Raw genomic sequence first — 13,605 nt, 5'->3', positions numbered from 1 at the left:
AAGTTCCCCCACCTCTCGGCGGAATCAACGGATCAGATAACGGCAGGGCGGGTCTCAACCACCCCCAGCTTGTCCACTGGCGCCAGAGGCCCCTTACGTGCTCCAGGAGGGAGCTTCGTCTCCAACTTTGAGTCCAGTCTCGTTCCCACTTGCGAGCCCACCTGCCTTTACCTTCTGAGCTACCATACAAGAGCACGGCCTCCGGTTTAGGAGAGGAAGGAAGCTCTCGTCTGTTACTCCTGCTCAGCCACGAGGTTTCGGGTTTCGTGTTGCTCGAGAAATAAAAAGAGAGGCCAAGCTGTTCATGTCCTGTTTCATGCACAAGATCCAAAGAGAAATCAACCCGTCACGTCAATAAATCACCTAGTTGCATCTGTCCTTTACCATCTTTCGTTCCCACCGTTATCTTTGCCTGTGCTTATCTTACGTCAACGACAACTTACACGCAACCACTGCCAAAAGCAATGGCTATCTTTGTTGATCTCGACGACGACGACGAATCACCTTCCCTGCAGCAGGGACATCATGTATATAATCATCCAGTGCAACCGCTAGGTGTACCCCAATGGGACGGCCGGCGAGTTGCCAATGATGCTCCTATTCCACGTGTCGAGCAGTGTCTGGACACGAAGCGGCAGGACAAGAATGAGCTCTCTAGCAGCACCACCAACGACCCGGCCACAAGCCAGATTATCTTCAGGAATGCAATGACAGAGGCTCTCGGATGCTATCCGTAGGCTGGCACCCCAAATATGCTTTTCTCCCTGTCTCAACAGCAAAAAAAGCTTCACCCTTTTGCCCGGGAACCTCGCGGTCCCGGGCAAAAGGATGTAAGCCAAAACTAACACAAGGTGCAGAGTCGCGATGGCTATTGCTTCATCTCTTGACCTCATTTCACTCGACAATCTATCCCGGACCTGCCGTCAGATCCACGCATCGCTTCTGCAGTACCGCACACCCCTCAAGTCGCATACTCTCCACTGCGAGTTCGAGGACGTCGAGTTAGACCCCGATGATACCCTCCGATACCGTGCCAGAGCCGGCAACTGGTTCTACATGGAAGACATGGGGAATTCCAGCAGTAACTACAACGGCAAGAGCGGGCAATGCGCTAGGGATATGGTGGCAGAATGCCGACGCTGTGCTCGCGTTGTGTGTAGGGTAAGCACTCCCCTCTCACTGTGCCGGTTTTGAATAACTGTATCCCTCCAAAATAATGAGGATGCAATGCCCATGGGTAAATTTAGGTTCCAGAGACTGAACCCGTATTGTAGAATTGTGCTATCAAGCCACCAGCTCCGATAGTACTCCGAGACAGACATCGGCGCCTCTGCGTTCGTTGCACCAAAGCGCCGCTCGGCGCTCTTACAAAACCTCCCTTGCAAGCAACCACACCTATCGATGCAGATATCATGAAGCGAGTAGTATGCACATGCCAAAGTGAAGGTGTTTGGCTCTGTCAGCCCTGCGGTAGAAGCATTCGCGGTGCAGACAGTGACTATCAGTCGTATGAACCCCATGATTCTTGGAAAACTGTGCCCAGTAGTCTTCCATGAAAGAAGCAGGACTCACTAACCATGGAATACAGAATATGGCGCTGGCGGAATCAATATGGCGACATCATTGGCGGTGTGGGAACAGGAATTGGCGATGGCGATCGTGGAGTAATCTGCGGCCGGGAAGCTGAATGCTGCGGCGGCAAAGAACGTGAGCATGAGACCGACTGTGATGCCGCGGATGCGCGAGAGCACGTTCTGTCCAATCCAGGCACACCGCCGCCAGCAAACCCGCATCCCTTCCAGTCACAAATGACCAACAACGATACGCTGAGTCCCATGCCCTCACCCTCATCATCACCTGGCTCTCATCGTACCCCGACTCCACCACATCTCGGGCCTGGGTATTTCCGCCACGAGATTGAGGGCATTGGAGGCGTGGTCAAGACGAAGAGACTTAGTATGATTCGAGTGGGAGCCTGTGTGCCAGAATATGAGGATGAAAAGCATCGAGGAGAAATCCTGGGAAGAGAGGTTTCCGGCCAGGTAAGGAGTTGGTGTGGCTGGTGCTGGAGAGTCATCCCAGGCAAGAAGGATTATGAGAAAGGAACAGAGAGAATGGGGAAAAGCAGGACGCCCACTATCAAGGCTGATGCTTAAAGAAAAGAAAGGAGAGAACACAACCTTCAAGGCGTCACACAATCGAGATTGCTGGAATCTGGGTTTCACGGCAGGGACGCAAACGACAACATGACTGAGGCATGCTACATTCTAGGCGCAAGGTGTAGATGAGGCATTCCATGAGTGCGCATGTTTGATAATTGATTCGGATTTATACAAATGATTGACGCCCATTGTTGAAAACCAATGTGGCCTCGTTGATATACAGTGAAGGGGTGATTAGTATCTGACAGTCGATTTTGCCGCATCTATCCCCCAAACGCCATGGTCGGCAAATGCCATATGCTTTTCGCTTTCTCCTTGTTTTGTTCCGTATATCCCGATTGAGGACGTTCTGTTGTACACATGAGACACAGTTTTCGTACAGCTTCGTTCCTTGCTCCTGACTTCTCGATGAGCAACTGCTGCTACGCTTGCCCACACTCAGGCTACCCTTTTGTTCAAGACATGGTGCTGGCGCCTTCTTCAGGCTTTCCTAACTTCGAGTTCGCTTTCACTGGTCTCTCCCTGATCCTTCCTACTATAACTCGCTTCTACCCAGCATGGCTTTCCTCTTCTTGCGCTCCTCTCTCGCCTGTGTCCGGATGGGACCCCATCTGGCCTTGATGGCCTCGAGTCTCGCCTGTTCGCTGGCCTTGTGCTCGGGGCTGGCCTTGCAGCACATCATGACGAACCAGTTGGTGCAGTCAAACTTCTTGGCCAGCGCCGCGACGCTCCACTTGGTCGGGTCCAGCGCCCGGAGTGCCCGCATCTCCTCGACCTGCTCCCTCGTCACGTTTTGCTTGGGCGGGACGAAGCCGCCGTTGGTCTGGGTGCCGAGCTCTGGTGCCACCACGCCGGTCGATGCTGGTGATGACGAGGCCCGGATGATCTGCGTGAGGTTGGCCTGCCGGCGCGGGTCGGAGCGCGGCAGAAACTTGAAGGGCGTGTGGTAGACCGAGGGCGCCGACGATGGCGGATTGAAGATGATGTGGTCCTCGTTGGTCTTGCCTGCCAGGAACGACTCGTGGGGCGCAATCTTGAGGGCCTTTCTCGTCCGGGATGCCGTGGCTTGGGTTCGTTTGGCCGTCAGAGGGAGGTGCTGTGAGGCCAGACGCCTAAGCGGTTGTAGGGCCGGACGCTCCATCTTCAATGAATGTGTATGTGGGAGATGGATATCGCGGTGGATTTTGTTTCGGCGGTAGATTGGGATCCGTTGGCCGTACGTCGAGGCTCACGCAACCGCCAATTGACGAAACCTGCCTGGCTAATTTCAAAGCCAAAAAGTTCGTATGATCCCCCAAATCGTTAATTCGCCGGTTTGTATGGTTGGGAGCGCATACGGGAGATTGTTGATGGCCCGACTATCCTCGAATTCACAAATTCTCAGGAGCTCCATACCCAACCGGTGCCGCGATAGCTTCGCATGTCGGACCCAGGCAAATTTTTTGTCCGCGTCGGTCACGTGGTCGCGTCGCGATAAGAATCGTATCGTTTTATTCTGGGTCTTTAGTTTGCTCGGGTCCAGGTCTCGAGTCGGCCCCAAAGAAAAAGACCCTCGTGCTCTCTGGGTGGAGGTCCAGCTCATCTCTGCCCCACAATTGCCCGTTCTGGAAAGCTGCGCAAAAGCGAAAAAAAAAAAAGTTGGGGGTTGCGTTGCCAGCCAGCGCGTCCAAGTCTTGTTCGAGGTCAGGGATCGACACAGGCACAACCCCGAAAACGAACAGACGACATCCCCATTGCCAATCTTTGGTATTGTTTGAGAGAAAAGAGAGACTGGGCAGCCCCTCATGGTGACGTAGTGTTTCCTACTTCACAACCACAATTTAGAGTTTCATGTGGATGAAGATGCGCAGCTCTCCATGTCAGGAACGTTCTTCTTTTGGACTCGACCCAGCCGTTGGGCATATATCGCATATACCCAGGCAGCCATTGATTTTCTTTTACAAGAATTACCTCATGTTTGCTCAGGTCCAGGATTTGTTGTCGCCCCCAACCTGGTCTCCATATCACGGGGCAAAGTCACGACCAGTGACGAGATCGCTACCTGTAACAATAAAGGACTGTTCAGGCAGCTAGGTAATGACCGTAGTTGGGTGCTTTTGTTAGTCCCCAACTGATTAGTGTACCAGTAGGACGTTTCTATCGCCTGGCTGACAGTAAAGTTTGTTTGAAACAGTCGAGTCCTCATCCAGTTGTCAGATATAACACAGTCGGAGGGCACGGGATCAAGTACCTTTACTTGTTCTCTTCGCAGGCTCAACCCCCAGCCCTATAAGCTTGTTTGTGACTATATCGATGTTAGTAGTATTTCAAAGTGCTCGCTCAGCAAACGCACTGGGGGCAAGGCTTTCATCGATATTACGGGAGAATATTAGATTGCTGCACGTTGCCATCTATACATAACATGGCTGTGCAATACTGTAGTGAGGCCATAACCCTTGCCGCACCTGTACTTATTTTCAGCAACGCAACACGGGATGGGATTGATTGCATGGGCTCTTTAATGCGACCAGTAACAGGCCCAATCAGGAAGCGCCGTTCAAGGGCATCGCATGAGCCGACTCTCTGCTTTCAGTCAATGGCCGTTGTTGGCCCAATATCGAGGACCTCTGGCTGCTGCTGTGAACTTGGAAACGGCCGCTGCTGCCCCCATTCGGCGCAACAAACAGGATCTCCTCCCTCCAACGATCGTCATCTGGCCTCTGCGCCGCGCCAGGGAGTCTCTTCCCTTTTCGAATACATGCCGCTGGGCTTTCCGATAAATAGACCCTGCAAAGCCCGGTTTTTTTCTTACTACTTCACCTCATGTGATCCTGATGCTGCTGCTGTTGTATCGTGACAAAGCTTGCTTGGTCCTCAAATCTTACGATCCACTGGACTGACGAATACATAAACTGAACCCGACCTTTTGGCGACCAGCAAACGCACATATACATACCATCGCGGTTGCAGTTCACACACGCCAACACAAATACTCCCATACACACCACATAAACTCTTACTGCTGTGGCACCTTGTACTTTTGTGTTATTCACCATCTCCTCTTGGTGGGCGAAATTCCAAGCAAAAACCAATTTTCAACACAATAAACTCAACCGAATTGACTTTACGGGAAAGTCGGAGAAGAGCGAACAAGGATATTCAAATTTGCTTACGGTGTTCCCGGAATCATTCAAAGTTTGTGCCTTCTACGATACCTTTGTTGGCTCACTACTAGTTTTCGACTTACACGAAGTTTCCAGCAAATCCACCATCCCCGCCAAGGTGCTCCTGTGACAGCCGACGCGACCATCGTTGGAGGGTTCGCAAACTAGCCAAGTCTGATTGGTAGCCAGTCCTGGGTAATCCCGAGGGGGTTTTGAAAATCAAGAAGAGTCACGTATTCGCAGGCCCTTTTTTGTGTTTTCCCCTGCTCTCCAGTCCTCGATCGCTCTTATTCAAAATCCCACCATAATACCCCTCGATTGACCTGGTTCACCCCACGTCATTTCTCGACGCCAAACATCAACTTGCCCCATCTGTCTGGATCCCGGCTCCAGCATCGCGGCTTTCTTTACATCTGGAGCAGATCTCTTCGTGACCGCATTTTCACTCGCGCGTGTTACGGGGAACGCAGATCGCATCCGAGGCGACTTTTCGGCAACTGATACGTCGACTTGGGTCCTATTGCTACTGCAGAGAGTCGAAAAGACGACGACGGCGGCGACGATTTATTATTGACTCGCGTACAAATCGCTTGGGCCACCTCGACCGACCCTGCCCATCTTGCGCAACAGCTTGCTTACGGTAGGTTTTTCTCGTTCTACGTGATACTTTCATCAAAGCCGCCGATAAGTTTTCAATCTGCAAACTCGAGAAGCAGCGGTCACGCATCTCCCATCTTTTCAGCCTAGAGATCTTCAAGATTAGGGACGCCATTTGATGTATGCCATGTGCGACCTGGCTTTGGTTCCATTCCCCCACATTCGCCTTCCTCACCGTTTCAACCTAGCTCGCGGCCTTTCCGAATGATATCAGTGCCCTTGTCCTCCAAAGAAAAAAACAAATAAAAATTATTTCTCTCTGGATCTTCTCGCTGACTTGTCCATGGTCTTAGCTGTCAAAACTCAACCGCCTCAAATCTCGCTTCCGGTACACTTAAGGTTCAAACGAGTGTAAGCTTGACGCGATGAGCCTCGCACCAGCCGCAGATATACAGAAGCAGGCCTCTGCGCCTAGCTTGAGCGAACCGACGTCAACCTCGGGATCCACCCCGACTCCGACTGAGAAGGACATTGAGGGTGACAACAACAACAAGACTAAGAAGCGCAGTCTTTTTGGCTTTGGCAAGAAGAAGGCCGACGACAAGGCAAGCAGTGCTACGACTGCGAGTAAAACACCGTCCAAGGCCGAAGCCAGCATTCCCAGCCCTCCGCACACTCAAGACGCATCACAACTATCCTCGAGACGATCGACACAAACATCACCGGGCCCTATGGAAGCCCCGCACAGGATACCCTCGTCTCCAGGACGGGGTATCTATACGACTTCTCCGCACCTTACGTCTCCGGCGGGCTCCCAGATCTTTGAACGAGATGTTCAAGAAAGTGCTGCAATTCTGCCCAATTCGCCCGCTATTCCTTCTCATATCCAAGTCGAGAACCATATCCCTCCCGCACTGGATGCAACATCAGAGGCCATCACCGACGACCATCTCAACCCCGACAGCGTCGAAATCGTCACGCACGCTTCTCACCAGCCTGCCTCCGTGGCTGTTACGGGAGGCGCTCCGTATGAGACGCAATCCAGCGCGTCCTGGGTAGACGAACTCCAGTCGCTCGCAGAGAAGGAAGAAGCTGCCTCGAATTACGGCAATTTAGATGCTGCAGACGTGAGACGTCTCAGCTTCATTTCCTTTGCCGATGTGGTTCAAGCCGAACAGCACGGTGTTGCGGCGAGCAGCCGAGACTCCATGCACCTTGCCGGGCTGACCTCTGTCTCGTCTAGCGGACTCAACCGCTCGCCTTCTCCCGTGCGATCACCCATGTCATCACAGGGTCCGGAGACTTCACCACCGACAAGCAAATCAGGCTCTGTCAAGGGCGTGGAGATGTCGCCGACTCGGAAACCTTTGGGTAGCCCCAGCTCTACTCAGCACAACTTGGGCATCGGCGCGAGCAGCGACCTGAATATTGAAACCATGTCACAAGCCTTGAGACGTACAGGCAGCACGGATTTTAGCATTCATCGCAGCATGCCTGTCAGTCCCATTGAGGGCCAATCTCCACGTTAGAAGCCGGGATACCAGTTGAGACTCCCAAGTCTATTATGTGACGATCGCTTCATGACAAAAAACAACTGCTGCAGCACACTGGATTCTGCAGAAATATCGGTAGCGCAGTTGAGCACAACCTAGCCCTCTCCCTGTGACATGGTGTCGAGGAGATTTTGATTTTCAGGAGCAACAGGTGTTACTTTTTCTTTTCTTCCCACAGGGACTACGGATCATTTTCGGACCTATCAAACATTGTTGAACCTTTTTCGTACGCCCCTTTTAGGACGGTGGTCATTTTTTGGAGTCACGTACTATTCCCCCATTGCGCGTGAGAGAGGCCAAGGTTAAAGGTGTAGTTATTTCCCAAGATTGGGATATGATGGGAATTGAGGCTAAGTTGCAAATCGCATAGATAGATATCAAACTGTCTGGCGGAGGATGGCTCTTGATATGGTGGCTCTCCTTTTTTGAACAAAATTCATTAAAAAGACAATGCAAACGGCGTTGATACCAAGACTGTTTCCCTATAACTTGTCAATGGTGATACCACACCGATTAAAAAGTGACACGACAAGGCAACAGTGATGGCTGTCCGTAAAAGTACTCGGGTTGACGCTATAATTAATTCGCCAAACACTGCCAAGGAAATCTGAAAGCATGAGTCAGGTGCCCAAGACACTTTTTATATCAAGAGTCAAGACTGGCGGCCGCAATCTACAGAGTACGTACCAACTACAACAGTCAGGGCAAAGGATTTTCGTGGTCTGCTTTGGCATTTCCGATATCCTCTGCCGTATTGACAACAATCTCCGTGCTCCCCATCGCTAAGCTTTGGGCTGGAATTCGGAGGGGAACCACTTACAGCGGCAATTCCCGTCTCTTTTCGTCCGATTAATAGTGGGATAGGGAGGACGACTACATAGATCGACACGACTGGGAGCCGTTTGGCTGACAGCTCGAGGGGGGGTTACTTTTACTCCACTTACGCAGTGGCCACGGCTCTCTGTATCACTCAGCCACCAGTCGAGTTGCCAGGAGTGTGAGCTTGATGAGAGGAAGACAAGAAAGGGGACGGACCGAAATGTTACCGCCTCGGGCACTAAAAAACGGTACCTACCTTGGTGTAGTTGTTTTGCTAAAAAGCCCGCTAGTCACTGGGAAACTATTAGGGGGAGAAGGGGGCAATAAAGTGAGGCTATCGCCAATCTCCATCCCGCTTGCCAGCAACCGAAAGTGGGCAACAGAGAAAGAAAAGTTCCCCCCAAGGGAAATTTTAGTGAGTATCGGCCGCCAAGGGCAATAAGCCGGGCTTGTCAGTTGAACGGCTTTTTTTTGAAGCCGATCTTGGGGAGATGTTGATCTTCTTTTCTTTTCAGCTGGCTTCTGGACAATATACTATGCCATTTTCTTTTTTTCCCCATGGAACCTGATTCGTTCGAAACCACTAAAAATCTGTAGTAAATTCGTTAAGTCCATGTTTGGCTTGACTATCATTGACTTTACTTGATATTTGCTGACACTATCGCATGGTGATCAACAACGGACTCTTTTCGCTTCGCTAAAGAAGTTCAACTCATCATAATCTCATGAGCAGTTTTCATGTCTTGAGAGATTGGAATTTCCATCCTTGTGTCTTTTCTCTCACCTTCACTCTCTTTTTTTAGTTGGCCATCTCTTCGTGTCTGCCACGCGTTCTCTACAACTGACCAGCCAGCTCAGCTTCCATTTAGCGTGGTGAGCTATAAAATCACAAGCTCCAGACTTTAAGAGACTCTGGCGTCGAACTTGGGACGGGGGCTATCAATTCACTAAAGTAGTTTTTTGTTGGCGCCCACCAATCCCGCTATCGAGTATCACCAAGGGTTTGATTCAAAGAGATACCTAGCGATGAGAACCGATGTGTATGATTTAATGAAGACATGACACAAAGGTAGGAGCTGAAGATTCAACCCTGCCGGTAGATGGGGAAGGGGAGGGAAAAAAGAAAAAGAAAAAAAGGGCAAGCTCATCAATCCAGGTGGGATAGAATCATAAAAGAAAGCCAGTACGAGTCAGGAGAATACGGACAAAGAGGGCATGTGCGCACTGCGTACAAGTTCTTCGTGGCGATATCAAGCACTGCCGAGTTGCGCAACATAAGCGACGGGGGTCCTTTGGGCTCTTTCTTATTCTGCTTCTTCTTCTCGTTCTTCTTTTTTCTTTACAACCCTGCTACTGTTCAGAGAGAGTACCATGTACGAAGTACATATGCTGCAACCCTGTCTTACTATCAGAGGGGAGGCGCTTTCTAGAAGCATACGTAAAGGTCGGCATTGGAAAGTCCCGGGAAAAGCGAGAAAGTTTGTTTTCCTTGAAGAGGAAAAAAAAAAAAAAAAGACGGGCTGGGATAGACCTTCTTTCTACTGCGGACAAAGGTATTCTTTCTTCTTTTCATATGCGACATGGTATGAGACGGGGGGCCATGAACTATGTATAAGACTCGAGTTTCCGAGACATTTTACGTACATACACACATAGTCTACCATGAAGTACCGAAAGACAAATTTACCATCCAAGCCATGCCAAGTGGGGAGGGGGGGTAATATAGACATACGCATACACCCAGGGAAGAGATTTGGCGGTGGAGAATTAATTGGGATTCCGTAAGCACATTTTCCGCAACGTCTTCGATTCCGCCCACGAGTTGTTGTACCGCGGATCGTTATTGATAAGGAATAAAGAAAAGCAAGTCTTGGCCCAGAGGTGATTGACATTCCAGATATCCCAAAACATAAATTCGTGCATGGTCGCCCAGGGACTAGGCCGCGTCCACCATTGCTCGTGTTCCCATAGTGGGGGGGCGATGGAAAGCAAGTCCCCGAAACAGAATTTCAACTCGAAATGGGAGGGGGGGAAAGGGAGGTGAGGAGACTCGAAAGAAGAAAAGAAAGAAGAGAGACAATAGTAGAGAAAAGGGAGAAGAAGAAGAAGAAACGTCAAGACATGATGTGCTCGGCACAGATAGATGGGATTGGCAAAGGCACACCCGACATGTCGGTTCCGCCTTGGGGTAAAAAGCAATCCCATCTCCCTGGGACCGAAACGTGCAGTGATCATTGCAGGCCGCGGTGGTCACGTTTAACCAAACGCGCCCGCAAACCCGGCACACTACATGTGGCACAGCAGATACAGGATGCGAGGTTATTTCCCCCACAGGGTCATACATACATACATGATATGCACGGGGAGGGGAAGGGAGGCCGGGAGGCACATGTTGTTTCACTTGGGCGTGGGTATAATGAAGCTGCCTGCCGGATAGTAATTCTTGCAGGGGGGAGAATTGCTATTGGCGGGCAAGAAAAGTAGAAAATGTAACAAGCTTGTAGTAGTAGTACAGCAACGGACTGGGCGTCAAGGAGACATTCTATCATATCTCACTTATTTGGCCATGAACTGCGGGCCGAGGGCGATGCAATTTACTCTATAACTTCAGTCGCAGGAGAGCTGCAGGACGACTAAAGCCAATGACAATACATCGTCAAGGCCAGTCAGCCCCCCTGCCCCTCCCTTGCGTCAAGCTGGGAGTTTTCTCAATATCTGAGGCAGTATTCGCAAGGTATATGTAGAGGCCATGAGTATACATGGTAGTTTTAGGAAAAACTCAACGTTTGTGAGTACGGAGCGGAAAGCCTATATTTCCTTTTTGGTTGCCGTTCCAGTTTTCATTCTCCCAGCATCGCGGGTCAGGGCCCATTCACTTTGACGCCAGCCCCGAAAGAGTGGGAAAGCGGACCCCCGCCCATAGTATAGAACCACTCACTCACTGTACGGCCTACAGTCTACACACGACTTGCAGGAAATGGAATTGTCGTGATCCATTTTATTACACATGTTGCTATGTAACTTGCAAGGCTCAAGCTTTCTCTTTGCACGCACACACACACACACACACAGTATGACTTGTAGGATGATAATCTACCATCTCCACAAGATGCTTCCAAGAATACACCAAATAAGCAGCCAGCAGCCAGCAGAACAAACGATCCAGTAGATACAGCTTTCCTCCAGTGCCTTCATTTGTCTGTGTGTCAGCTGAGGTACATATCTTGCTTGACGTACTGTGTAGATAGACGGCCCCCCCCCTGGGTGACTGTGGCACATTGTTCAACACCAACCATTGGCCTGACGAGCGAATAATCCAAAAGGGGTAATTATCTGACCCATAATGCGGCGACCCAAGATACGCAGGACCTTGGTCTGGAGCATGAAAAGTACAGGTAGCAGGGGTTATTACTGAGATCGCTGGGAGTTTCGGTCATTGTCTAGACTTGTGGCCTGGGGCGGCAGGCTTTGAAAAACAAGAACAGAAGGGGACTTGATATGACTGAGAAGCCCATGTCCAAATGCTCACTACCGGATGGATGGTAAGCTGCCCAGGATGAGACGAGAGATGAGATGAGACGAAGAAGCCCACGAGGTGAGGTCGACAATAATATCTTTGCCAGGGAGCAAAAGGGAGCCGATGTATTTTCTCCAACAAAGAGGGGAGTTTGTTGGCTGAGGCCCCGTGTCTACCTATATTATCTAGCACATTGATTGATTTTTTGGGCAGGGCACTAACGGCACTCTGCCGCAGAGCGCTGATCCCATGCAAGGTACAAGGAAACATTACGGAAAGCCAGCCCATCTGGCCCGCCTCGCGTGCTTTCAAACGGCCGACCCTCCGGTTGTTCCATTCCCCTGGACTCTCCTCTTTAGAGAGGGGGGCGGCACCTCAGGAAAGGTCCTGTCTGCATGGCGAGTACCCACGGCTGAGTACTGTTGGTGTGTGGTGTCAATTTGACGTCCTGTCCCCTCCACTGTCTGTCGCGCTGGCCAGTCCAGTCACCCTCCCCTCACAAGGGGTCAAGGCCAAGGGACCTCTTGTGAGCCGTGCCGGGCTTGGATGGTTGAAAAACCAGGTTGTCATAGACCAAACCCAAGGCTGTGCAGCTGTGGCACACGAATCGGACAATTTAAAGAGCTCCTCAAAGGGATTTGATCCAGAACTGCCACTGTGCCGTGTACAACTCAGACGTCACCCCCTCCGCACGTTGCTACCAAACGCAAGGGGAGGGGACGAGGTGGTCACCATCTGTGGTTTGGTATCAAAATGGGGAGATGGACAAATGCTAGAAGCGACAGAGCTTAACCCTGGTACAGTGGCACTACGTGGTACATGGTAGCCGGGAGATATGTTGTTGGATCCCTTGACATATATGCCTAATGTACTCGCTAGTCCCAGACCATAGCGTGCGGTACGTCTCGAGCCAACTAATTTCGACAGAGGTCGGGAAGCTCTTCTACCAGCCAGCAGGGTATTCCGTATGACCCGGATCTGTTCGCGGGGTGCCCATGAGTGGTAAGGTTTTGACATGGTATGTTTATATACGTAGATACTGAAGGTAGTAGAGTCGTATTCTTGGTGGTGTTTACTGCGTCAAACACTTCCGAGAGTTCCTATTGGAGATGCCCAAGCTGTACACTGGCCGATCCGTCCATTGCTTACCAGGCAGAGCCTCCAAGACGCCCGGGAGTGAAGTGAACCCCAGGCCAGCATTACCCAGGTTCCTCCTGGTGAGAGGGTATCTAAGGTACCACTAGCAGGCTACATCAGGCAAGGTAGGTAATGTATCCGGGAAGCAGCCCTGGCCGCCTCGAGTCTTCTGGATGGCTTCAAGTGGTCCTATACTCGGACGAGTTAACCCATGAGGGCAAGCTCTGGATACATCCCGTCCACGAGGAGCATCAAGCTTCGTTCACCTAATGTCATGATGCGGAATATGAACATGACAGAAGCCCACGGAAGGAATTCTACTGTGCAAGTACCAAATATTGAACGAGGGTCACCCAGTTACTAGCGGAGATACCTATCCACATGTAACCAACCCGTGTTGGAAGACAAGCACACAGTATGTATGCGCAAATGCCATATATCAGCAGCGGAGCCTCTTTCAAAGAGAAAAGTAGTGTGGGAAAATCTCAAGAGGAGCATGAGAAAAAGAATAAAGAAAATACTATGGTAAATAAATTTTACAAGGTGGTTAGGGGGGGACCGGCGAGCTAGCAATTGTGAGGAGCATCCCAGACCCTGCACATGTGCCTTGCTTGCTAGGTATTTCGCAAGGTATCTGGGTCGATAATGTAATAAGGTAGGAGGATATGTACATAGTA

General features: G+C 50.8%; 3 protein-coding genes across 3 annotated transcripts; 2 read left to right on the top strand and 1 right to left on the bottom strand.

Moving 5' to 3' along the window:
* Positions 1–464: 464 nt before the first annotated feature.
* PFICI_13041 (uncharacterized protein) lies at positions 465–2,156 on the top strand (the record flags this gene model as incomplete). Its single annotated transcript, XM_007841622.1, has 4 exons — positions 465–733; positions 858–1,161; positions 1,275–1,507; positions 1,589–2,156. 4 exons carry the CDS (start codon positions 465–467, stop codon positions 2,154–2,156), a joined length of 1,374 nt encoding a protein of 457 aa, XP_007839813.1.
* A 541-nt stretch (positions 2,157–2,697) lies between these two features.
* Positions 2,698–3,303, bottom strand: PFICI_13040 (uncharacterized protein; the record flags this gene model as incomplete). Its single annotated transcript, XM_007841621.1, has 1 exon — positions 2,698–3,303. One exon carries the CDS (start codon positions 3,301–3,303, stop codon positions 2,698–2,700), a length of 606 nt encoding a protein of 201 aa, XP_007839812.1.
* A 3,024-nt stretch (positions 3,304–6,327) lies between these two features.
* PFICI_13039 (uncharacterized protein) lies at positions 6,328–7,431 on the top strand (the record flags this gene model as incomplete). Its single annotated transcript, XM_007841620.1, has 1 exon — positions 6,328–7,431. The coding sequence occupies one exon, from the start codon at positions 6,328–6,330 to the stop codon at positions 7,429–7,431; it is 1,104 nt and encodes a 367-aa protein (XP_007839811.1).
* Positions 7,432–13,605: the final 6,174 nt, after the last annotated feature.

Source organism: Pestalotiopsis fici (assembly GCF_000516985.1).
Source record: "Pestalotiopsis fici W106-1 unplaced genomic scaffold PFICI_Scf_11, whole genome shotgun sequence".
Taxonomy (NCBI): domain Eukaryota; kingdom Fungi; phylum Ascomycota; class Sordariomycetes; order Amphisphaeriales; family Sporocadaceae; genus Pestalotiopsis; species Pestalotiopsis fici.
Note: the sequence above shows the minus strand (reverse complement) of the source record. Positions and strands in the feature narration are given on the sequence as shown.